Raw genomic sequence first — 26,645 nt, forward strand, 5'->3', positions numbered from 1 at the left:
GCCGGCTCGTCTCACGGCGAGTTCGACCTCTTATTCGGAGCCCGCGAAAGTGATGGGCTCTCGAGCGCAGCATCGGAGAGCGGGCTCGTCCAGTCAGAAGCCTCAGCTGGGCTCCTCCCTTCGGGGTCGAATGCCCAGTCACAGGCTGACGCTGAGATGACGACATGCTTTCCCGGGCAGCCGCGAGCGTCGGCTATAGTGGAACTCACTGCTCTTCCCTGAACACTCGCGGCTTGGTGATTGGTTCCTGGGCTCGCGGCGCCGCTCAAAGCCATGCCCCGCCCCCGTTCCTTTCTTCCCGGAAGTGCATGAAGAGCTGACAAGGTCGTGGGAGGCACTTTTTACTGCCCGGTCCCGATCTTTTCAGCTTCCCCGCCCTCACTACCCTCGATGGTGGGGCGGCCAAGGGCTATTCGGCAATCCCCCGGTGGATAAAGGTGCTCGCGGTGCACCTATGCGCCGCCACCTGGTGCGGGTGCCCAAAGCCCCCATCCAAGGCCTGTAGGTTTACATCGTCTCTGACGGCCAAGGCCTACGGTGCCGCTGGACAAGCCGCCTCCGCCCTGCACGCCATGGCTCTCCTGCAAGTCTGCCAAGGTGCTAAAGGAACTGCACGAGGGTAGTTCCGCCCCTGGATTGATGCAGGAACTGCGCTTAGCGACCGAACTTGCTCTCCGAGCGACGGAGGTCACGGCGCAGCCTCTTGGGCAGACAATGGCCACACTAGTGGTCCAGGAGCGCCACCTTTGGCTCAACCTGGTCGAGATGGGTGAGGCTGACAAGACACAATTCCTTGCTGCCCCCATTTCCCAGGTGGGCCTATTCGGCGACACCGTCGAGGACTTTGCCCAGCAGTTTTCGATGGTAGAGCAGTAGACGGATGCTAGCCGGCATATCCTGCCCCGGCACGGCTCAAGATCCCGCATCCCGTCTACTCATCACCAAGGGCGTCCCCCTGCGGTGACTGCACCGGCTCCGCCGCAGCCCGCCCCTCTGGCCTGGCCCCGGCGTGGAGCCCACCACAGGAAGCAGACGCCACCCGTCTCGCAGCCACCCAGAACCTGTGAAAGGCTTCAAAGCACCCTTGAGATGGGCAACCCAGGGACAACGAAACCCGCTGCTCTGGAGCTGGTAAGCAGATCTCCATCTTTTTGCTACCTTTTGCATTTAATTGCGCTGCATGCCCAAGTGGCTGCAGTACTCAAGAGCTCAGCAAGAGCGGTTTCCTTGTTCCCTGGGTCACGTATCCGGTTTGCACAACCGTCATCACGACCACCGTCCACCACTCTATTTGGCAGGTTTGGCACTCCAGCGGCAGTCTCCCGCCCCTGAGCACCCAGCTGTGGCACAAATCCGCCCCCGATGTGACAGTCTCCACGGGTCACGAGGACAGGCCTCTTTCTCCCCCGGCTGTTCCGGGGGTGGTCACAAGGAGCCAGGTAAGTGCTTCGATGTCCTTAGACTCAGCATGGCCACGACGTGGTGTGGCACCTCGAGCTCCACCCCGCCGCGAGGCCCCACCTGCCGGTACGTCCGATGATGTTGTCCCTTTGGTCCCCCTTGCGCGGAACTTGGACGCATGGCTTGCGCTTTCCAGTCCGTCGCGAGGGCTGGTCCGGACCGTCCGACGCAGCTGCGCGATTCACTTCGCCGGGCGTCCGCCCAGGTTCAGCAGTGTCCACTTCACCTTGGTGAAAGACGAAAACACTGCTACCTTGTGCAGAGATCGCTACCCTCCTACGGAAGGGTGCGATAGAACATGTCCCTCCAGCCAAGATGAAGAAGGGGTTTTGCAGCCCCTACTTCAGCCTTTATCGTACTGAAAAAAGGCGGTGGGTTGCGGCCAATCTTGGACCTGTGAGTTCTGAACTAGGCTTTACACAGACTCCCGTTCAAGATGCTGATGCAAAAACGCTTCTGGCGAGGGTCCAGCATCAAGATTGGTTCGCGGCGGTAGACCTGAAGGATGCGTACTTCACGTCTAGATCCTTCCTCGACACAGACCCTTCCTGCGGTTTGCGTCTGAGAGTCAGGCATATCAGTGCAAAGTCCTGCCTTTCGGCCTGTCCCTGTCTCCTCGCGTCTTTACGAAGGTCACCGAGGCTGCCTTGCCCCAATAAGGGAGGTGGGCATTCACGTTCTCATTGATGCCATAACTATGGCATATGTTGCCTAGGACATGCCGCCCCCGGTAAGGCTACCAGCCCATTCTACCAGGGGTGTAGCGGCTCCCTAGGCCCTGGCCAGGGGTGCCTCTCTAACAGACATTTGCAGAGCAGCAGGCTGGGCAACACCCAACACCTGTGCAAGGTTCTACAACCTCCGGGTGGAACCGGTTTCATCCCAGGTAGTGGCACGCAACACAAGAGGATAAGCCCAGGATAGCTGGTGTATCGCTTGCACATAGCGCCTTCCACCTCCCTTGGAGCTGAAGACGTGCGCCATTAATTCCCAGTAGTGTTCACAAACTTTGTTCCCTGGTTGACTTCCTCCGAGCCCTGTGGCAGTCGAATTTTCAGAGAGACTCGCTGCCGGCCCAGTACACGCGCTAACTAAGAGCTCTGTTCTGGGGCAGGTGCACCGCATGTGGCGGTTCCCTGTAAGGCTAACCCCATGCAATATATATCTTCCGCTAGTTCGTTTCCCTGCTGGCAAACTGCGTCTTCCTTGGGCAGAGCCCCTCTGCCCCAGTCTCCATGTTTGTAGTAACTCCTCCCCCATTGGGCAGGATCTACCTTGAAGGCTCTCCACATGGTTGGAAAGACCGTGTGAAGTATTCTTCCACTTAAATATCCCCCCCTCACTTTGGGCGAGGTGTGGTCTCCGCGGTGTCTTCCCCTTGGGAGGGACACGCCCCGACTAGACCTGGCAGCCCAGTCGGATAATCCCCCTTCTTTTTTAGGGAGTGGAAAAAGAGAAGGGGAAAAGAGGCCACGACTGGGATAGGCCTGTCTCTATCTTTGGGTAGTCGACTTGTCCCCAAAAAGGACCGTTCGACACTCATAACTATGTTGGGGGAGGTTACGTGTCGACCTGGTGCGCTGGCTATGAGGCACACAGCAGTCTGCCCAACACACACCGCCAGTTCACGTAACACAGTTCAGCCAGTTGTGGCATTTCGTATAGGGACCCCTAGTGTCACTACATCGACACAACGTCGAGTGAGTGACAGATAGGGAACGTCATGGTTACTGGTGTAACCTCCATTCCCTGATGGAGGGAACGAGACGTTGTGTCCCTCCTGCCACAACACTGAACTACCCGCTGAAATGGCCGGACCTTATATCGGCTTCTCAGCATAAAACCTGAATGAGTGGTTGCATACCAGCTCCTTTTATACCCGTATGTCTGGGGGAGTGGCATGCAAATACCACTCGCCAATTTTCATTGGCCTTTTATCAAAGACCAGAGGTGTCTCGAGCTCCCAAGAGTGACCCCTAGTGTCACTACATCGACACAACGTCTCGTTCCCTCCATCAGGGAACGGAGGTTACACCAGTAACCATGACGGTCTCCTGTCTGGAAACATTTTCTTTTTGTAATCAATTACAACAGCGATGGCAAATTTTTTTTCCAAAACAGGCACTGTTTGCAGACATCGCTCGATGCGAGTGCTGTATATTGGTAACACATCGACATATGATAATTTACGCCGAAATCACCGGGGAAAGATAGCGCGCGGCGCACGCAGAGCCGCACATGAGCCGAAACTGCACACACTTCCTTCCATTTTTAAGCAAGCACTCGGACAGGTATAAAACAATAACTAAAGCGATTGGGGTGTTCATTGCCAACTATGATTCCTAACTCCACTGATGAAGATGTGTGATTTCCACGTGGGATTAAAACAATCAAGCCGCATCACAACATCCCTTGTATCCATTATAATAGCAAAGATCCTTTGAAATGCATTTTACGTTGATGCATGTGGCGTAATAGTGCAGGTATTAAGTTAAAATGATGATTTAATCATTAGAGAAAAGGTTTTTTTTTTTTTTTTTTTAGTTAAAGACCTAACCAAAATTAACCATGGTTTCACTATAGTAATTTTGTAGTAACCATGACTGCTGTAACCATGGTTTTCTTTGCAGAAATCATGGTTTTGATACATGTAATAGGCCTACTGTAGTTTCCATATAGTAACCATGATTATACTATATATTGTAAACATGTCAGTAACCATGTTGATTTTGTGGTTACTATGTTTTTACTACAAATACCATCTATACTGTAAAACAATGATTTTTATTAAGGGCAAACCTGTTGAAGTGTTTGTTACAAAAGAGTATTCTTACTTTGATTAATATTTTTTTTGCAAATACCGAAACGTACTAAAACCGTGATATAAACTGAATCGTGAGAAATTTTAACCGTTACACCGCTAATATATATGTATATATGAAGGTTACTTTTAAAATATATTCCACTACAGATTACAGAATACATGCTCTAAAATGTCATTTGTAACATATTCCGTTAGATTACTCAAGATCAGTAACGTATTCTAAATACTTTGGATTACTTCTTCAGTACTGGTAGATTTTTTTTGGACTATAAACAAGTAAATAAAGAAAATACACTTCACTGTAAAAATACAGTCTCTGAAAAAACCTTAAATATCTTATGCAGTTTTGCTATTAAAGTTAATTTATCTTGTTTTCAGGATTTTTTGATATATATATTTTTTTTTTTTTTTTTTTTTTTTTGCAGGAAAACAGTATTTAAATTTTCATTAAGAATAATTTTTTTTGCAGTACATCTTTACCCTAATATCAAAGGTCTTACTAGTGAAAAATATGCTCTAACGTGAATTTTCTTCATACTGTAGAATTGATTATATAATATAAACATACCAGCTTACAGCTGCATGTAAAAACAAGAAATAGCATTTTAGCTTAGCATAAAGCTAAATGTTCATATGCCAATTTACACAAGGTTAACTATTTTTGCTGCTCCAATCTTCAAAACCCCACAGAATGTACAGAAAACATCAGTTTCTGATCGTATGTGGATTTTGTTCATAGACTGAGGCAGAAAAGATTTAATTTGTAGCTTTGTACACAATGTTAAAGGCTACATTATTTAGCATTTCTTTTAAAAAAATACCCTCACCGCATAAAAAACATTGACAGATGAAACATAAATGCAATAAATACAAGATTACATGTCTTGTCAAAGCGTTTCTAGCTGTTTTTTGTTAAGCTGTAGAAACACAATGTTCCTCAATTACGTCATATCCACCTTTTCACTCACAACAGCGTAAAAGTGCTCATATGAATGAAACACATCATAAGAAAGTGTTTTACTGCTGTTCAAAAGTTTCTCGGATTGCATTATTTATATGAACAAATGTTTTCCAACTGAATAGACTAAATATTAAAAGAAACAAATTACAATAAAAGGCAAAGTAATCTCTTCAGTAATCAAAATACTTTTTGAATGTAACTGTATTCTGATTACAAACAATTTAAATTGTAACTGTAGTAGAATACAGTTACTCATATTTTGTATTTTAAATACGTAATCCCATTGCACTTATTCCATTACTCCCCAACCTTGTATATACAGTACATATATATAATAATATAATATTAAATGTTGCTGTTCATCATTATGTTTTCTACTCAGTTACAGTTCCAGATTTCTGACATCTTAGGATAAAAGAGGTAATTTTAGCCATTTAAATTTTACATTAAAAAGCTATTTTTAATTAGTTTTTTATATATAGGTCTAAATTGCAATTGTTTATAATTAACAACAACAGAACAATTGTGATCTTTGGTAACACTTCACAATAAGGTTCTATTAATTAACATTAGTTAATGCATTATGAACTAACATGAACTAACAATGAACAACCATATTTTCATAAATAAAATTAACCAAGATTAATAAATGCTTTAAAAATATATTGTTCATTATTACTTCATGATACCAAATGCATTTACTACTGTTACAGTAACAAATACAACCTTATTGTAAAGTGTTACCCAATCTTTTAACAGATTTTAATTTAAATACATTTATGACAAAATGAGTCATAATGAGTGTTGTGACTGCTTGTGTCTTTCAGCATTTCTGTGCATTAAAATGAGCGGAAGAAGAAATAGATCCAGTCATACACAATTATTTGCTTATATAGTTCATTTTTTTTATTTTGAACCTTATGAAACACAATAGCAAAAACCTTTAGTATCAATATAAACTATGGTATTTTCTAGTTTTATTTGTGGTACATATTGTGTGTATATGTGATATTTCATGCACGTAAAGGTCCAAATGCTGTTTTATACTCATCCTAATTGAGATTCTCATTGTTTTGTGTCAGATAAATACTGCTCTGATTGCAAATAATAATAATAATACATTATTACCATCTATTAGATAGTTAAAAAAGATATTGATGAGTAGTGTAGCTACTGTAACTAATTTTAAAAGGGTAGCTTGACTGTAGTTTAACTACTGTAAATAATGAATAACTTGTAACTTGACAAGTTTCTAAGTAGCTTCCTAACCATCACTGTTTATAGCCTCAAATATCACTATAATGCATATGAATATTCACATTATTCAGCAATATGGCCAAGAAATCTGTCTAACCTTTTCCCTGAGGCTGATGACCTCTCCCTCTAGGAAGCGCTGCTCATCTTTGGCCTGCTCCAGTTCCAGCTCTTTCCCCTTCAGCTCCTCCTGCAGCCGAAGCAGTTGCTGTGGAGACAAACAGCATCATGAGTAACATAAAGCAGATGGCTTCAACAATGAGCTGTGTGTGGGGCTGTGTGCTGCCCCCATAAACAAGTGACACAAATATTATTGAACAGCGAACATTTGTAGTTAAAAAGTGTATAAGTACTGTTTTGTTTCTGAAAATAATCAATCATCTGGGTTCAGAAAAACTTTATTTGTCGACTGGAGTCGTGTGGATTATCATTTTGGACCGTCAAAAAATGGAGGACATTCACTTGCATTGTTTAGTGGAGGCGGCCTGAAATGAAATCCTAAAAGTCATAAATTCTGTTTTGATGAAGAAAGAAACTCAGATACATTTTGGATGGCCTGAGGGTGAGTAAATTATCAGCAAATTTTCATTTTTGGGTGAACTATTCCTTTAAATCAGACACTGCTGGTCGGTTATTAATTAAAAGTGTCTTTTCTTGAGGAATCAAATTTTCCTTTTTATATACTTTGAGGTTGGATGGATATTTTTGTATATATACAGTTGCAATCAAAATTATTCAACCCTCCTGACCAGCAATACATTCTGGTGATGTGAATTAAAATACATCAACTAAAACCTCAGTAAACAAAGTACATTTTTAATACACATTTGAGTGATTTTGAGAACAAAGAGTTCAGTTTACCCAAATTTTAAAATAAAAAATAACTAATTCTCTCCACAAATGTCATGTCAAAAATATTCAACCCCCAAAGTCAATCATTTGTGGAGCATCCTTTATCCTTAATAACAGCAAATAAATGTTTCAGGTAAGTGTTCTCAGGCTTTGGACACCTCTCTATTTGAATTTTTACACATTTCTCATGAGCAAAAGCTTCCTGCTCATTGACATTCTTTGGTTTCTGTGCTGCCACTGCTTCCTTGAAATCCCAACAAAGGTTTGCAATGGGATTTTAATGATGGACTGAAAGAGCCATTTAAGGACATTCCACAACCTATCCCTGAACCAGATTTTGGCCAATTTGGATGTATCCTTGGTGTTACTGTCTTGCTGGAAAGTCCAGTGATTACCGAGCTTCAATTTACACACTAAAGGCATCACATTTTTCATGCCAAAATGGCCTGATACCTGAAAGAATCCATGGTGTCAGTCACATAGTCAGGATAGCCGTTTCCTGCAGCCGCAAAACACCCCCATAACAGGACTGACCCACCTCCATGCTTGACTGTGGGGATGGTGTCGTTCTTGTCATCACCTTGTCATTTTACTCCAGACGTACTGCTGACCCATGGGTCTAAAACTCATTTTCAGTTTAGTGTCATACGTCTATAAAACCTTCTTCCAGGACTCCACAGTTCTTTCCTAATTACTTCTTGAATATTCAAATCAACATTTCCCTTGGTGAAGTTTTGCTTTCTTCCACACCCCAAGAAGGTTGCTGTTGTACCATATTTAAAAAATGTATGAATGGTGCTGCCAACTTTGTCTATTGGAAATTGATGTGCCTTGAAAATGTACTTTTAGCCATGAACTTTCTTGTGTAATGAAATAATCTCCTCTATTAGCTTTTGAGACAGCTTCTTTTTTTTGCATAGAAAAACATTTTTGCTTACAATGCTAAACTTAAAATCTAAAACTTAAATAAGTGCCATTGCAGATTGATGACTTAATTTTGTTTTAAAACAATTAATTGTGTAGCCTCACATATTTAAGAAACAGCTACATGCAATAGGGGTTGAATAATTATGACATGGCTGTATTTAAAAAAAATCCTGCTATTTAGAAATATTAGGTTATATATTCACACTATGACTTTGAATGTGTCACTCAACTGATATAGATGTAAAGTTTAAAAATTCTGGGTCATCAGAAAAGCTTACCTTTGTAAATCCTTACTGTCTTGGGGGCACTGAATAATTTCGATTGCAACTGTATATATATATATTTTCCTGATAGATCAAATGAATTCCTGCCCTACATTTTGTCTGCTTCAAAATCCTTTTTCATTCAGAAATATATGTTATTACATAAGTAAAATGGATTGCATATCCTGTGTCCTGTTGACTTTAGCCAAAGCGTATAAAACACCTGTTCTAATCTTTACTGACATTTCGGTTAAAGTTCACTGAAAAAAGTAAATTAATTTACTTACCCTCATGCCATCCCAGATGTGTATGACTTTCTTTCTTCTGCAGAAAGAATGAAGAAAAAATTACGATTTTTAGAAGAATATTTCAGCTCTGTAGGTCTATACAACGCAAGTGAATAGTGGCCAGAACTTCGAAGCTCCAAAAAGCACATAAAGGCAGCATAACAGTAATCTATACGACTCCAGTGGTTTAATACATGCCTTTAGAAGTGACATGATAGATGTGGGTGAGAAACAGATCAATATTTAAGTAATTTTTTACCATAAATGTGACAGAATGTGAAAGTGAATGTGTAGATTTATGGTAAAAAAAAAGGACTTAAGTATTGATCTGTTTCTCAACCATACCTATCATATCACATCTGAAGATATAGATTTAACCACTGGAGTCTTATGGATTACTTCTGTGTGGCCTTTATTTGCTTTTTGGAGCTTCAAAGTTCTGGTCACCATTCACTTGCATTGTATAGACCTACAGAGCTGAAATATTCTTCTAAAAATCTTAATTTGTGTTCATCAGAAGAAAGAAAGTCAGACACATCTGGGATGGCATGAAAGTGAGTAAATGATGAGAGAATGCTCATTTTTGGATGAACCATCCCTTTTAGTTTGTATTTTCCAAGAGAAACTAACACTTTAAGTTAGTGTCATGAAAAATACTCACCATTTTATAATATTTTAATCAAGTAAACTACAGTCCCCTGCACTCTATATCAAGTAAAAGCTGAATATCATATTTCTCTTTCCACAAAAGGACACATTTCTGACATCAGAATTGATCCTGTACATACAATCCTGCACGACTGCACAATGTAAAATGAGAAAGAGAGGGAGATAGGGAGAGATATCTATAACAGTGCTGCACTATTACAGTATGCATCAAGAAGAACATTATGTCCAATCCAATCATCATTTAAAATGATATGACAGCTAATTAATGTAGGTGTGTGCGTGTATGTGTGTGTTCATACTCCAGATGGAGTGCTGACGTGTGAGCATACTGAAGACTTAAGCAGAACTGATCTATCACGTACGTTTGAATGCGTGTGATTCAAGACTCTATTTAAGACCCTGTCTCTCATCTCAGTTTCCCTGAAATCTGCGACTGCAACTTCAGCTGTGTACAGTCACTGGTTCCAAAAACGCATCATTATAGATCAAGTGGACTGTGTGTGGTGTAACACGAGTTAAACTGGGATGGAGTTCAACCAAAGTAGGTCTATAATACCTGGAGAGAGCTAACCATTAGCATTCCCATTCATCCCAGAGGCAGTTGCTCAGGTGACGAAGGTCCCCCATTTTTACTTGATTTTAATTCTGCCATCTTGGACACTCAAGTTCTGCATAAAGGTTTTTTTGAGCAAATCACTTGAGCCTTAAATGCCATGTGATTAATCATTCTGGAGCTGCAGGAAAGTGTCGTCATGACAAGCTGACAATGCTGATGGCACCACAAGAACGTGAACAGTCCCAAATTTTTAAGTACACCGTCTTGTACCTTTGTCTTAAAGGGATACTGTAATTCACCCAAAAGTGAAAATTCTCATCATTTACTTGCCCTTATGCCATCACAGATGTGTATGACTTTCTTACTTCTGCTGAACACAAACAAAGGTTTTATAAGAATATTTCAGCTCTGTAGGTCTCTATTGTGCAAGTGAATGGTGGCTGGAACTTTGAAGCTGCAAAAAGCATATAAAGGCAACTTAAAAGTAATCCATACAACTCCAGTAGTTAAATCCATATATTCAGAAGTGATATGATAGATATGTGTAAGAAACAGATCCTTTTTTTTTACTATAAATTCTCCTCCCTGGCCAATAGGTGGCAATATGTACAAAGAATGCAAATTACCAAAAACAAAAGAAGAATGTTGAAGTGAAAGTGAAATTTGAGATTTATAGTAAAAAAAAGAACTGAAATATTGATCTATTTCTCACTCAGACCTATCATATTGCTTCTGAAGACATGGATTTAACCACTGGAGCCATATGGATTACTTTTATGCTGCCTTTATGTGCTTTTTGGAGCTTCAAAGTTCTGGTCACAATTTACTTGCATTGTATGGACCTATAGAGTTGAGATATTCTTCTAAAAATCTTTGTTTGTGTTTGCAGAAAAAAAAGTCTTACACATCTGGGATTGCATGAAAGTGAGTTAATGATGAGAGAATTTATGTTTTACGTTAAGTATATGTTACTTGAATAACAAATTATTTTCTCAGAATACTTGGCTACTTTTGTTTTGCCTTCAATGGAGAAAGATGTATTTAGCCCATAGACTGGTGTAGTTACAACATTTTCCAGAGGGGCATAACTGCACCATGCTTACCAGCTAAACCAAAAGACACACTTCCTGTCCCCATGAGATCGTAGGATGTCCCATATGTAATTTTATGATTCAGAAGCTTTGTGGCTGTTATGATGCACTCTGAGCCGGTACAGGCTTCAACGCAGACTACTATCCGACAGTTTATGCAGATTTATGTCACCAAAGTATGGACAAACTATGAAAGACCACAAGGGCTGAGGGGGGCATTTGGGACAGGGCCTTAGTCATTTGGCTAGAGCATCAAAGCTCTACTTTTCTATCACTTTTCTGAGAAGCATTTTCCGTTCTAATGAAATAACCTTGAAAAAAAGCTACCAAATACACCCCCATTCCTGTCATACTTCCACTGACAAATAGTTGCAATTTTGGGGCAGATATTAAACCCACAACTTCTCACACTCAAAGCAAAACACATCTTACCATCATACACACTACTAGTCCAACACATCTCACACACTTGTTTATCCTCCGTTAGGCTGCAACTCTAGAATCAGCCCTGATGTGTGCATTACCTGCTGCATGTTCTGCATGGTCTGCTGCAGGAAATGCAGCTGTTGTTCTTGGGTGTGATCCTCCTCTGTGCGGTAGGCCTTGCCCTGCTCCTTTTTCAGCAGCTCCACCTCGTTCCTATAGGCGTCCAGCTGCCAGCGCAGACTGTCGTTCTCTTCCCGCAGAGCACACGACTGCGCAGACAGCACTGCTCTCAGACAAGGAGAATCATAGGGAGGAAATGAGTACAGAAGAATGTATCTTTTCTCATTAAAACAAATATGCATTTTCTATGTAAACATGTGCATGTATGATATGCATTTTATTATGTTCAAAAGGTTTTCATTCAAATTCAGCTTAAAAGATTAATAAACTCCAGCATAATAGGTGGTTTTACATGGTTTCTTGATGGTTGAAGCTGGATGATCAGATGGACTACTGCTGAAGGGGCCATGGTTGACCCGGTAGACCATCTTGGTCTATCTGCTGAAAACAGCCAGATCTCATGAAAATTACACGAAATGTCGTGCTCTATTACACATTTTGCTGCAGTTTTCCAGTTAAATGTCCAGCGAGGGGTACCAAAAGCGAGTGAAACGGTGTCATAATCAGACAAGATTTTTAAGGTGAATATTAGATGAATGTTTTAATGAGTAAAACATACCTCCCTAACCTAAAACCAAGTGTCCTAAAAGCAAACGTGACATGAAAAGCAAATTTTCTGAAGCAACCACGTCATTTCGTTTCGCTTCTATGAAACTTACGCTTCACTTTCATTTCAAGCGTCCTTGGCTGGGATCAAGCCTCAGCCCAACACTCTATCAGGTGAGCTAATCACTTTGGAATAAGTGTGTAAATGTAGGTGGGTCTGTAATACTAGTGGTAAAATGTGTCGCTTTTCAAAAGACGTGTTAGAGTAAAAGTGTTTCGATATCATAACATAGCAGTGTGTGAGTAATAGAGCGAAAAATAAGTGTTTATAAAGTCATGATCAGCCGCTGTAGTCGTGATTTGTGTGAAAGTGTATAAAACCTACAATTGTTGTAGCCCCCTTCTGTTAATTCCACCAGGAAACATAGAATGCGGCACGTAACTCAACGTTCATTCTGTGAGACTAGGTTGGCTTAAAACTAGTAGATCAGCTATGCTTAACTGGTGTGGATCTGACTGAACTGGTTAACCAAGCCTGCTGTCATGAAAATTATGTAATTGTGGCGACATTTTTGCAAAATAATATTCCGTGGGTCACAGCAGTTCCGAGGTGAAATGTCCACTGTGTGGCGCTAAAAGCAAGTTCAATTTTCTCATAACATAACCAAAAGGTCATAAATAGCAAACCTAAGATGAAAACCACCATTACTGAAGCAACTATGTCATCTTGTGGTGCTTCTGTATCACTTTCAGCTCACATGTCGATTTGCGTGCTCTCCAGGACTCATACCCTGGTCCTTTACATCACAAGTCTAATGCTCGATCAGCTACTGTGCAATTAGATCACATAAAAAAATATATATATTTATTAGTTTTTTGGGTTTTTTTTGTTATGTAATATAGTCTTACAAGTCATGTGCTGTAGTAAAAGTGTTTAAATGTCATACCATAGCATTGTGTGAGGAACAGGGTGAAAAGTACATGTTTATGAACTGTTAATCTGCCGTTTAACTCGTGATGTGTGTGAAAGGGAATAAAAGTCATTGTTGCTTTAGCGCCTCTAGTGTTCATTTCACCAGGAAACTGCAGCAATGCATACAGCAAGCCATGTAAAAAATGTTTTGGTAATAATGTAGGTATAGTAACATGTTTCTATGAGACCAGGTTGGGTTAACTATGTTCCCAGACACAGCTCGAACTGGTTGACCAGCTTGACCACCTTAAGTGGTCCTTAATGACCTGTTTTTCTTTACAGGGTTTATGCAATACATGCAATTTTACTTATTCTTACATGCAGCATATAAGACAAGTTTTAAAAACATGCCATCTGGTTGAATCAGCTTATACGTTGCAGTCATCCTAGCAGGCTTTGCAGTAAGTAAGTGTTTGCATTCAGAACTGAAATGAATGGTGAAGTTGGTCACTGTGCTGTGTCAACAGAGAATCTCAACTATAAGATACTCCTTCCTGCCATCCAAAATACTTTTTTATTGAGCCAGAGCTAGTTTACTGTGACAGGTCATAAAATATCGCTGAGCTTAGACTCCCCTGACACTTTCTGCTGCTGTTCTCTGCTGAAGCAATATCATTCATAATCATATTTGCTGTGGGATATGCACAGGAAGGAGAGTATAATCATTCATGTTGATATCTCAGCACAAATGTTTTCCTCAAGGTTATGTGAAGGATGCAATCACTCAGTTTGCAGTAAAACTAACAGAATATAGAAATACATACAAGTAGTGGTCATGGTGGAGCTGATATGTTTAGAATAGTAAAGTCATTGTGTTTGACATTAAACCAAATTTATATCTTTCATTAAAGAGCACTTATTATGGTTTTGCAAATATTACCTTTCATGTAGTATGTTATATAGCTGTTTGTGAATGTAAAAAAGTCTGCAAAGTTTCAAAAATCAAAGTGCACAACAAATGGAGTTATTGACTCCTAAAAGAAAGAACTGATTCTGAACACCTGAAACGAGTCGTTAGTAATTCCAGACTTCCTGTACTAACCTACGTAATTTGGTAACAAAAAACCTGCCTCTGGTCTTCACTGGCTGTTCGCGAACAGCTATGACCTGCCCTCAAACACTACACTAAGCAATACACCAATCACAACAGACTGGGATATCTGACCAATCAGAGCAGAGTAGCCTCTCTGAAAGGAGGAGTTTAGAATGAATCCTTTAGAACGGATCATTGAACAAGTCGTTTTTGACACTGGGGAAAAAAGGTAATTCTGCAATTTAAATTATGAGCAAATTAAAGTGTTTTTTGACCTTGGATGCATGTAAATCTATTGTATGAGACCTTTAACACAAAATTAGGCACGTTTAAATACCATAATAGGAGCACTTTAAATAAAGGAATAATTATGTTGGCAATATAGAAAATTGTTTGTTTAAACTTTTTATTATGTTGGCTTGACAAAGCCTACAGAATGGTTTTGTACATAACTGGGTTAGTTTTTGTTTTTTTTTATTCCTAACCTAAGGCCAAAACAGGCGACAGTCCACACAGATCCCCCCCAAAAAAACAAAACTTCCACAGAATTTGTTTTTCAGCTATGCTTTCAAGCTATGCCTGTCTGTCTATATATCAACTACATAGCACACCTTAGCAAGCAACCTTAAAAGCTTACCTTAATAGTGTTGGGTAAATTACTTAAAAATGGTAATCCACTACAAATAACTAATTATTTATCTAAAATTGTAATCAAATTGCTTTACTAACTGCTTTATTGAAAAGTAATCACATTGCTAGTTACTTTACTTTTAAGTTACTTTCTAAAACACTTTTCTACTCAGCACCTCACATTTCTCATTTTACAATGACTCATAACGGGCCCATAATTCATGTATGCTACATAAATAATAGATAATGTACTTAAAAGTAATTAAATTAATTGAAAGTCAGTAACTGTAATCTGATTACAAGTATTTTAAATGTAATGCATTACAAAACTTATTTTTTTACTAAAAAAGTAATTAGATTACAGTAAATAATTACTTTGTAATTGGATTACACCCAACACTGCTTATCAACCACCCAAAATACCCTAACAACCACTAAGCAATGCCCTAGCAACATTGAGAACACCTTAATAATGCCCAGTAACCACTTGTAATACTTAAGCAGTCATGTAGCAAGACATAACTGTCTTCAAACTACACAAGGCCTATATAACCTTCAAACTATCCTTCAACTTGTTTTAAACTTTCAGCCAACCTTCAAAGTTTGTACTGACAAACTTTTCTTTTCAAGTTGTCTCTTTAGCACAAACTGCTTGAGTATGGTGCTAGAAACATGAAGGTCATGGGTTTGATTCCCAGGAAACACACATTGACTGACAAATGTATATCCTGAAAGTAATTAGAATAAATGTAAATTGCTAATTATCATCAGCCTGCTACAAAAGAGCAACTCCCCCTGTATCACAATAAATAAAAATTGTCATAATTATGGGCTGAGCAGAGCACAATACCCGAGTCCTCCATTCGGATCTTCTTGCAGGGGTTTTCCTCCAACTCTTCATCCGACATCTCCATCTCATCTTCTCTTCGTATTCCCATTATCTCTTCACTATGAGCATTTCTCAATTCCTAATAGAGCAAAATACAGACATAAAACACACAAAACACACAAATCACATTACTGGCCTCAGTCCAAGACCTTGACTGGTTAAAGATTACATTTTGCACATTAAAATTTTCTCAAGGGCATAATTTGTTAGTTCAATTGTTGTATAAATGTGGCAGTAACACATGGCAATCACACATACCAAGTAATGCATTCAGATACAGTATACTACATGGCCAAAAGTGTGTAGACCCCAAACCCATATATGCAAGAACAAGAGGTTACACTCTTCTAGGACGGCTTTCTCTATATGGAACATGGCTGTGAGGATTTGCTCCCATTCAGACACAAAAGCAGTGAGGTCAGGCGCTGATGTTGGGCAATGGAGTCTGGTTCGCAGTCAATGCTCCAATTCATCCCAAAGGTGTTCAGTGGGGTTCAGATGTGGGCTTTGTGCAGGCCAGTCAAGTTCTTCCACACCAGACAGGACCTTGCTTTGTGTACAGGGGTATTGTCATGTTGGAACAGACAAGGTATGACCTGATGTACTAAAAACTATTGTATTTGTCTCAGGAGACTGCATGGCTGTACGCTGGATTTTATGCATCTGCTAGAAATGGGTGTAACTACAATTGCCAAACCCATTCATTTGAAGGTGGTGTCAACATAATTTTGGCCCTGTAGTGTACAGTATGTAATACAGCATTTGAATATGTATTCACACATACATTAAATGTGTTTTTTTGTTTGTTTTTTAAGGATCTACATTTATCATCTTCTAGAATCTAACATGGAAATGTATCTAAAAAATTAAAAAAAAACAGGCAGTGATTTGGCAAGCACAAGGCCTGGTGATTGATTTTTTTACTTAAAAATACAACCCCCAGGGCAAACCAAGGCTCTGCCATCTCAGTGCTGTGCAATAGTTAAAGTTCATTTGTCTAGGTCTGAAAATGAAGCGTAAAATCACATTACACAAACTTCCAAGCCCACTGATCCTCTGATAGCCATTAGGGATGAGCACAAATGACGTTTAATGCCACCACTGTGAAATCTTGCAGATCTGACTCTATAAATGTGCTTAGTGATGCCACAGTCAAGAGAAGGGGAACACATTTGAGTTTTACTTTGTCAGTGAGTGAAAACATTTTGTTCTAGCACTGTGTTGCCTAATCTTTTATCTGGAGTTCTGGATTGTTTCTGATGAATCATACATTTGTAAATTCTACAATTTATATGACAATATCATATTTACAGGGTCCCCACACCTTTGGACCAATGCATTTCCATGACTTTTCCAACTGTTTGTGATTAATGGATAAGGATTTTTAAAGAGAATTTTATAGAGATTGCATTCATTAAGTGGAATTTATGGGCAACAAAATAGGAGAGATTGGGGCTAGTTGTCACAAGGGGAACATGTCACAAGGCCCATATTTAAATAACTATAAGGGTTTTAGTCTAAAGTCTAATTAAAATGTTTGTTTTTTAATAGCAATGGATTTACATGTTGGTTTTAAACACCTAGTTCAAAACCCTCATAAATGAATATACCTTTTGTGATATATTCTCCAAACTAAAATAGCTGTTGGGAATACAAATGAACAATAAAACCACACTGGCATGCAAAGGTTCAACTATATCTATAACTATATATAAATGTAGATTTTAGGGTAATACATTTCAGTTAATTTGTCAATTAATAATTAAATGTCAACTAATAGTTAATTACTATTTCTGTTTGCCAACATTTTTATATTATTGTTTGTTAAATGAGCTGCTTTTGTGGGCAATAATGGTGAAAATGTTCAATAGCTTTTTTGTAGTCAAGAGATTTAAGGTATATGTCGAAAATCTCACGAAAGATAAATTTTCGTGAGAGCACTAATTCTAAGCGCAATTTTCGTGGCAGCGTGAAGTGCAAGTGTACGTGGGTGGGAGTGTTTGCCCTCTCTGTGGGTGTATGCACACAAACTGTGAGTGTATTGTATGTTAATGAAGTGGCGCAAAGCGTAATTTGTTATTTTCCTGAGAAATAGGTAATTACGCAATTAAGATGTTTCAAAAGCACGTATTATCTCAGCGCAAAGTCCAAATTCAGTTCCTGCATTTGCACTTTGGAGATTTTACCAGCAGGTGTTAATAAAGCTATCTATAATTTAACAAAGCCTACATCCATATCTTGAACCACATTTTCCGTGCATACTGTATATATAAGTAGTGTGTCACATTCAACAAGGACAAAGTTAATGCACAAAATAATGTAAATCCATACATTTCTATTCGCCTAATTCATTGCATACAGTCCATTTACACTACCAGCTTCGTATGAATGTGCTGTCTATGTTTATATCACTTGTGCTTAAGGGAATGGACTATATAATAGAACGCAGACGCTGCAATAATTTAAGAAGAACCTTAGAATTAAATTGCACTTGACCCAGCCCATTAACGCTTTGCGCGGGATTTCGCCAAACCCACTTGCGCCTAGACTTAGCGCATGCTGGCACGAAAATACCAAAACTTCATGGCCATGCCCACTGACTTTGCGCTTATGAGTTATGGCATAGCGCTGCACTTAGCACTGGCCCTCTTAAAATAGGGCCTGGCGTCTTAAAAATAAACCTACCTGAGCAACATTCACTGAAGTATAAAGTGTGACAATTAGCCCCGGTTTCCCCTTTTTGCCTTTTTATGATTTTATTAATTTCCATGCCATTTTTCCATGCCTGGAATTCACAATTTTTCCAGGTCCATGATGGGAACCCTGTAACTTTGATTATGAATAAAAAGATCACATCTATTTAAATCTACAAACAGCAACACATTATTATTATTGTTTTTTTTGGGTTTTTTTACGTGTTTTTATTCACTAAAATACTTTTCACAGAGGTGGTATCCCAACAGCTTGTCACTTCTCTTCCACAACAGTGATGTCTTACCTCTTGGCGACTGTGAACTGAAATGGAATCCTTTCATAGACTTGACTTACAGCAATTAATCAATATAGTCATTGTATTTCTGGGGTTAAATGGTTCACCTAAGAATGAAAATGCTGTCATTATTTACTCTCCTTATGTCATTCTAATCCCACATTACTTTCTTTCTTCAGTAGAACACAAACACTGAATTTTTCAAGAATATCCTGGCCGCTCATTTCCATATTATAAAAGAGAAAGGGGACTGGGTCCCTTTGATAAAAAAGGTTATGCAATCTGGAAGAAGAAAAGTCACACAAGTTTGGAACGACATGAGGGTGAGAAATGATGATTTGCTTTTGGGTGAACTGTTTCTTTAAGTTTGGTCCTCACATCATTGCTCATGTTATAGAGTCATGGAGAAAGAAAGATGGATGCAGGAAAGATTGCAACTGCATTCTATGTCCAGTGTGTGATTTCTATATTTCAAGGTTCATTGAGAATTCTGTTTGCACTGACAGGAATTCTGCATACTGGTGAGGTGGGGCATATATGCATATAGAAATGCAATATTGTGCATTACAGAGAATATGGCTATATTTGTACAGGCATATAACAGGTTAACATCTGCCTCCTATTTCCTTCCTCATAGAGACCTAATTCAAATTGGATGAGTTATTAACAATTAATTCAGGCTAATCACTGATGAGAATATCTATAATCCTGCCAACATCGGTTGCCATGGCAGCAATGGAGGCTCTTTCTAGGGGGCAATATCAAGGAGAACTCTGCTGCATGAAAGAGCACAGGCTAGGAATCAGGGATGTTTGGTTTGTGAGGGTCCACAACTTCTCACAATGAAAAGCCACAAGATACACTGCAATATAAACAGCTGCCATGTCAGTGTACCATGTAGAGCAGGGGTCTCAAACTTAGATTACTTAGGGGCCACTAGCTAGGTGGTGAACAGTTACAACAAACCGGAATTGTTTTTACAACCATGAATTTTAACTATTGAGTTATTTGCGCAGTTGTATCATAATGGTATGACTTAGCGCACATGTGTAACCAAACATTTTTGACGGATACAAGCAGACAAGCTAGTTTGTTGTTGTCACCTAGGCTATAATTGCACATTTGCATTTGTGTTTTTTAAAGTGTTATATAAAGTGGTCCTAAAAAATATTTTGACACTTAAGCAACACTTCAAATGTATGGATGTGTTTTCCTTATATAACAAAAGGTCAAACAAATTGCAATTATTTGAAGAAATACACTGCCAAGCAAAGGCAAAACACAATTAAAGGGATAGTACACACAAAAATGAAAATTCTCTCATCATTTACTCAACCTCATGCAATCTCAGATGTGTATGACTTTCTTCTGCAGAACACAAACAAAATTTAATAGAAGAATATTTCAGCTCTATAGGTGCATACAATGTAAGTGAATGGTGACCAAAATTGTGAAGGTCCAAAAATCACATAAATGCAGTAAAAAAGTAATCCATAAGACTCCAGTGGTTAAATCCATATTTTCAGAAGCGATATGATATGATGGTGTGGGTGAGAAACAGACCAATATTTAAGTATTTTTTTACTATAAATTCTTCTCCCTGCCCAGAATGTGGTGATATGCACGAAGAATTTGAATCACCAAAAACAAAAGAAGAAGAACGTGAAAGTGGAGTTTTATAGTAAAAAAAGGACTTAATATTGATCTATTTCTCACCCACATCTATCATATCACTTCTGAAGATATCGATTTAACCACTGGAATCATATGGATTACTTTTATGCTGCCTTTATATGCTTTTTTTCAAAGTTCTGGTCATTATATACTTGCATTGTATGGACGTATAGAGCTGAGATATTCTAAAAATCTTCATTTTTGTTCAGCAGAAGAAAGAAATTCATACACATCTGGGGTGGCATGAGGGTGAGTAAATTATGAACTTTCATTTTGGGTGAACTATCCCTTTAAATTTAGTCCATAGTAAATGATGACCAAAATTACTATCATCTGTCCTATGACAAACAGGCTTGACTCAATTAAGCTCAGATTCAGAGAAAATGCTAGAGTGTGACATTTACAGTTCCAACAAAATCAGTTTCAGTTTTGGCCTAGTTACTGCGCTTTGCCTTGGTAGAACAGCACAGTACAGATCAAACACACTTTCTAAGTTAAAAACATTTATCAAACAGCAGTTTGTAAGATTCCAAATGATAAAACAATACATATATTGTTCAAAATTATGACAAAAAAAAAAAACATTTATTTGAAAAATGTCTTATCAAACTTCCTGTAGTGCCACATTTCCATTGTTAATGGGATAGTTCACCCAAAAATGAAACATTCTCTCATCATTTACTCACCTTCATGCCATCCCACATGTGTATGACTTTCTTTCTTCTGCTGAACACAAATGAAGATTTTTAGAAGAACATCTCAGCTCTGTAGGTCCATGCAATGCAAGTGAATGGTGACCAGAACTTTGAAGCTCAAAAAGCACATAAAGCAAGCATAAATGTAATTCATTAGACTCCAGTGGTTAAATTAATGTCTTCAGAAGTGATATGATAGGTGTGGGTGTGAAACAGATCAACATTTAAGTTTTTTCTTTACTAAATTCTCCTCCCTGCAATATGCACAAAGAATGTGAATCGCCAAAAAACAAAAGAAGAAGAATGTGGAAGTGAAATTGGTGATTTATTGCAAAAAAGGACTTAAATATTGATCTGTTTCTCACCCACATCTATCAGATCACTTCTGATGATATATATTTAACCACTGGAGTCTTATGGATTACTTTTATACTTTATAAATGTGCTTTTATAGTTTCAAAATGTTGATACCCTTTCACTTGCATTGTATGGACCTACAGAGCTGAAATATTCTTCTAAAAATCTTCGTTTGAATCTTTTGTTTTTCTGCAGAAGAAAGAAAGTCATACACATCTGGGATGGCATGAGTGTGAGTAAATGATGAGAGAATTTTCATATTGGTGTGAACTATTCCTTTAATGTGATGAACTACATCTGTGGTTACGCTGAACTTGAGGGGCAATGACTTCATCAAGGTGTTACTTCAAGAGTGAATTGCTCCTATAGTAGACAAACTCTTTATTTACATGCAAGTCAGTGGGCATAATTAACTGTGATTTTTTTTTTTTGTTTTTTTTGTTTTTTTTTTACTGCACTAAAATAACATGTTTCATTCAAAGTCCTAATGTGTTGACATTTTAATGTATGACTTAAGTTTCCAAAAGTGTCAAAATTATTTTTGGGGTCACTGTATATATTATTTATTATATATTATATATTCCCATATATATTATATATCAACAACCATTAAAGAACATTACGGGATAACATCAAGGCCAAACCAAATTGCAGAAAGTTAGAATTGATTTGCGGGCCAGATTTGTATGAAGCTAGTGCGCTGAATTTGGCCCGTGGGCTCATAGTTTGAGACCTCTGATGAAGAGTCGGAATGACAAGAGGGGAGGAGAAATACCAACCTCGCACTGCTTTCGCCAAATGTCTATGTTCTTGCGCTGCGCTTTTGAGAAATGGTCCCATGCCTTTTGCCTGGTGGCAGCGGTGAACACAGCCGTAATCTGCTCAACTTTGGTGGGTAAGGAAGTCAGACAAGACAAGCCATTTATGTAGAGCTCCGCATCTGCGCCAGCTAGAGTCAGACGCATCAGGAACCTCACAACACTTCACTGAGAGGCTCCTGATAGTGTCTGGTGTACTTACATCTCATAAGCTGCTCATGCAATTCCTTACGGCTGAGGAAGGCAACAGTCTACATATATGGATTTGCTTGATAATTACTAACAAACAGAGCATTTGATTTCAAACATTGATTGTGGGTTTAGCTCAAAATGTATGTGTGTATTTTTTATTTTTGCATTAGATTGTAAGTAGTGATGGGTGATATATAGAATATTGATTATATTTATTATATATATTGAATTTTTCAAAATGCTGAAAAATAGAGCTATAATTTCATCTATACCTATATCGCCCAGCACTGATCCATTTGTAAACTGTTGCCTGCTAGTTATTAACTGACCAAAGATGTCTTTTGTTTAGTAAATAATCATACTACAATCTTTTTTACTACAACTATGATAACTCTAAAAAACAGTTTTCTCATAGTATTTCATGCACATACTATATGCTGAAGTAAGCAATCATGAATTATTATTTCGTTTAACTTTGTTTAACATAAAGCTGACAATTACAAATCAGATCACAATCTTTATCCAAGCAAATAGCATTTTTTGGCACTCTTGTGGAATAATTTCTTTTTGCCTTTCCTGGCAGCGAAAACATGAGGGAATCTGATGTTGGCCTACCTTTAAGTTAAGTTGAACACCTCCACATCTGCTATATGGTCAGAGTGCTTCCACTGAGACTGTACTTACCCAGGGCCCTTCTATGGGCTATGACTACAGTCACACTGATTAGGCAGCTAGGTCTGAATGCTGTTCAAGCACACATTGTATTTCCTAGTGTGCATTTATATATTGTCTTTTTCAGCATTTGATATTCATCATTTAGAGGACAAATGAAGAGATTGTGAACCATAAATGTAAAGGAAACAGTAGCTCATGTTCCAAAACCTAATGTGCTGCATTGTATTCTAGCAACCTAGCATGCAATCTCATAAGTGACTGATTGGTAACACTCTACATAGACAGCAACTCTGCATAATACAAATGGCGCTCCTCAAGTGAATGAACTATAATTAATTATTAACTATATGGGTAACACTTTATTTTACAGTAATGTTCTACATTTACTTAATATATAATTACAACAACTATAGTAATTACTGGGTACTAACCCTAAACCTAACCCTAAACTTAACCTTAACCCATATTGAGTACATGTAGTTACCTAATATTACTCAGTACTTTCTAGGGTAAGTACACTGTAAGTATACTGAAAGTACACATACTTTAAAATACAGTGCAACCACTATATTTATAACTGACATTTCTCAAGGTTTGTCCACAATCTTGGATGGATTTTTTTCACTCGTCGCAATGTATTAGTGAAGGATATGTGAAATGCTGCTTTAGAATTCAGCCAAAAGAAGGCATCTAAAGCCCAAAGACGGCTAGCACGAATGCTAGGCATCTGCATACAGGATGTGTGACGCAAATTTTATCATCAGCAGTGTGCTCGAGCACTGGACGCGCAGGCCGATTTTCCTAACCATACATACTTTGAACGCATGCGCCTGGAATTATTCGCACTAATTATTGTCTCCACAAGGTGGCAACACTCACAGTTGAGCTGTTACTGTAATGAAGAAAGGCTAGAAGAAGATGTAATCACCACTAAACAACAGGAGATGACGGTGGAAGCAACAGCAGTGGGTGTGAGGAGGCATTTGTAAAACTCCAGTCTGCAGGAATATAAAGACATCTTTATGGGTCAAAACTCTTGAAGATAAATAGTTCATTCTCACGTAGCAGTCGTAGCATGCATGCGCCAACCTCCTGTGTATGCACGCACAGTCAATTGAAGTATACTTTGAAAGGCAATCGTTCAACTGTACACAGACACTAAGCATTCATGTCAAAACCAAAGTATACTTTGGCTTTAGAAGGCAGCATAATTATCTTATATCATAATTACCTTTTGGAATAGCCTTCGTGTCTGAAGCGTGGCTTTGATGCCCTAAAATGGCAGCTTACTAGATTTTGAAACAGAGCATGTGTCTTCCTGTTAAATTAGGGGAAGTGTAGCATAACAATTGGCACTTTTGGACAATTGGACATTTACAAATCACTCCTACTGGCAGTACAGTCATATCAAGATGAACATCTTTACCAAGGATGTGCTGTTGTCATGGCAACACTAGATGAAAATCTCATAATAACCAGTGGGAATAAAAACAGTGAAGGCAGGAGGTATCTTACATTGTGTGAGGATAGCGAGCAGGGAGTTTTTAAAGTGTTCTTTGGCCAGCTCCATCTCCTCCTCGTGCTGGGCTTTCTCATTCATGAGGCGTCGCACGTGGCTGTTGGCCGACTGGATCATGGAGTAGAAATGATTGCCTGTCCGGCGGTTTACCTCACCCCTGTCAATCCACGTGAAGAGCACTGCTGTTGCTTCACTGAACTTGTTGTCATCTGCAAGAAAGAATAAGGAAAACTGTCATTTTCACTTGTATAGAGTGTGCTGTTACTGTACATTTCCTGTGTTGGCTTAACAAAGCCAATATATAGTTATTGTACAAACTTTGGTTAAGGTTTATAAAATTTGTAAATTTGATCCTGCCCTGTATTATTCATGCCACTGTGGATGCTGGGAAGAGGGTGAATGGGACTAAACCATATACTAATCTGCTATGCTTGTTGGTTTGACTTAAAAAATCTGAGTATCCACTTTATTTTGCAATGCTAAAGTAAGCAAGTCGTTGTACATACTGTGAGTTCCTTTTTTCTCAAAGTTTTAATTTGCTAGAACTTTAGAATTTTAAGTTCGACCTAGAACATCTGGAACATCTACAAAGCTTTCAGAATTCAAATCTCTCTTCAAAGTGCCCAAGGATTCCAACAACATCAGGTCTACATACAATTCACACCTCAAAATCTCTTGAAACTGCCAAGGTTAGCCAAAGTCTCATAACTTTAAAACTTCAAATCTCTTTTCAAACTGCTCAAGTATTCAAACCACACATGGCTTATACTGTAACCTTCAGACTTCAAGGCTTTTTCAAACTTTTAAGGCTAGGCTTAGTCAAACCAACGTTGAAAGTTTGTCTTGACAAACCACCCATCTCTAGTTACTGAATGTAATTTTAAGAGCTGTTTTTTAGCTTTTAAAATTACATTTAATATCAAGAAACGTTTATTAAATCAATATATATATATATATATATATATATATATATATATATATATATATATATATATATATATATATATATTAGCTTTGCCCTTTGCAAAGGGCAGTATAAAGATACAAGTAATAACAAGGAGAATGGGATTTGGAAATGACACGAGTTGGACTCAAGCCCATATGTTAACCCTTAAACGCACACCTCAAGTCTTTAGTGACCCGGGTGGATTCCACCCACTGTACCTCATCCATTTTTTGGAGTTATTCCCACACCTCTTTAGTATTCCTTAACATTTACCAAAAGTGAATAGGGTCATTAAAAACCCGAGATATGTAATAGTGTCTGGTTTTTTCTTTCTTTTTTTGAGCTTCCATAAATCATATGTTTATGATTATTTCCTATCTATATAAGTTTACTATCACAGGATTTCACAAACAAATACAGACAAATGAGTACTATATTCATACAAATGACTACTATATCATGTTGATTTTCTGTGTGACAATGGTGAATTATCACTATTCCATATGCGTGTACACATACATATTATACATGCTATTTTTACTGAAGGTGGTGCTAATGTGTCAGTGATTGACTTGATTTACATTTGACATTGTTATTAGACGAGGCACCAACATGTAACTTAAATTATAGCAAGTACAACACATGAACAGTATGATATGATTATTGTCATTTGGGTGTACTTCTGAAATTATGTATGTTGTGCATCTATTTAGACTCAATAAGTGTCTGAGAAAATAAATATGTGTATCTTATGTGTAGTTTATGTGTAGATTATGTGTTGTGTTGCTCAGTATGTGTTTGACAGCCAGTTGTGTCTCATGAAATTTTGTGTGAAAGTAATGAATCCTGTTCTAGATTTGTCCTAATTTGTTGCATTATCTTATTGATATATGTAAAATAAAATATCAAAATATATACAGTTGTGCTCAAAAGTTTGCATACCCTGGCAGAAATTGTG

The 26,645-nt window shown here is 38.5% G+C and overlaps 1 protein-coding gene across 1 annotated transcript in view; it reads right to left on the reverse strand.

The window, feature by feature from the left end:
* The window catches only part of enox1 (ecto-NOX disulfide-thiol exchanger 1), a 154,701-nt gene that overhangs the window by 26,765 nt on the left and 101,291 nt on the right, over positions 1 to 26,645 (reverse strand). The window contains exons 7-11 of the mRNA XM_051708513.1: positions 24,738 to 24,950; positions 22,317 to 22,423; positions 15,784 to 15,901; positions 11,670 to 11,854; positions 6,601 to 6,708 (exon numbers count right to left, since the gene is read on the reverse strand). Of these exons, the coding sequence (XP_051564473.1) occupies positions 6,601 to 6,708; positions 11,670 to 11,854; positions 15,784 to 15,901; positions 22,317 to 22,423; positions 24,738 to 24,950 (731 nt within the window). The remainder of the gene's footprint in view (positions 1 to 6,600; positions 6,709 to 11,669; positions 11,855 to 15,783; positions 15,902 to 22,316; positions 22,424 to 24,737; positions 24,951 to 26,645) is intronic.

The sequence above is a fragment of the Myxocyprinus asiaticus genome, chromosome 10 (assembly GCF_019703515.2).
Source record: "Myxocyprinus asiaticus isolate MX2 ecotype Aquarium Trade chromosome 10, UBuf_Myxa_2, whole genome shotgun sequence".
NCBI lineage: Eukaryota > Metazoa > Chordata > Actinopteri > Cypriniformes > Catostomidae > Myxocyprinus > Myxocyprinus asiaticus.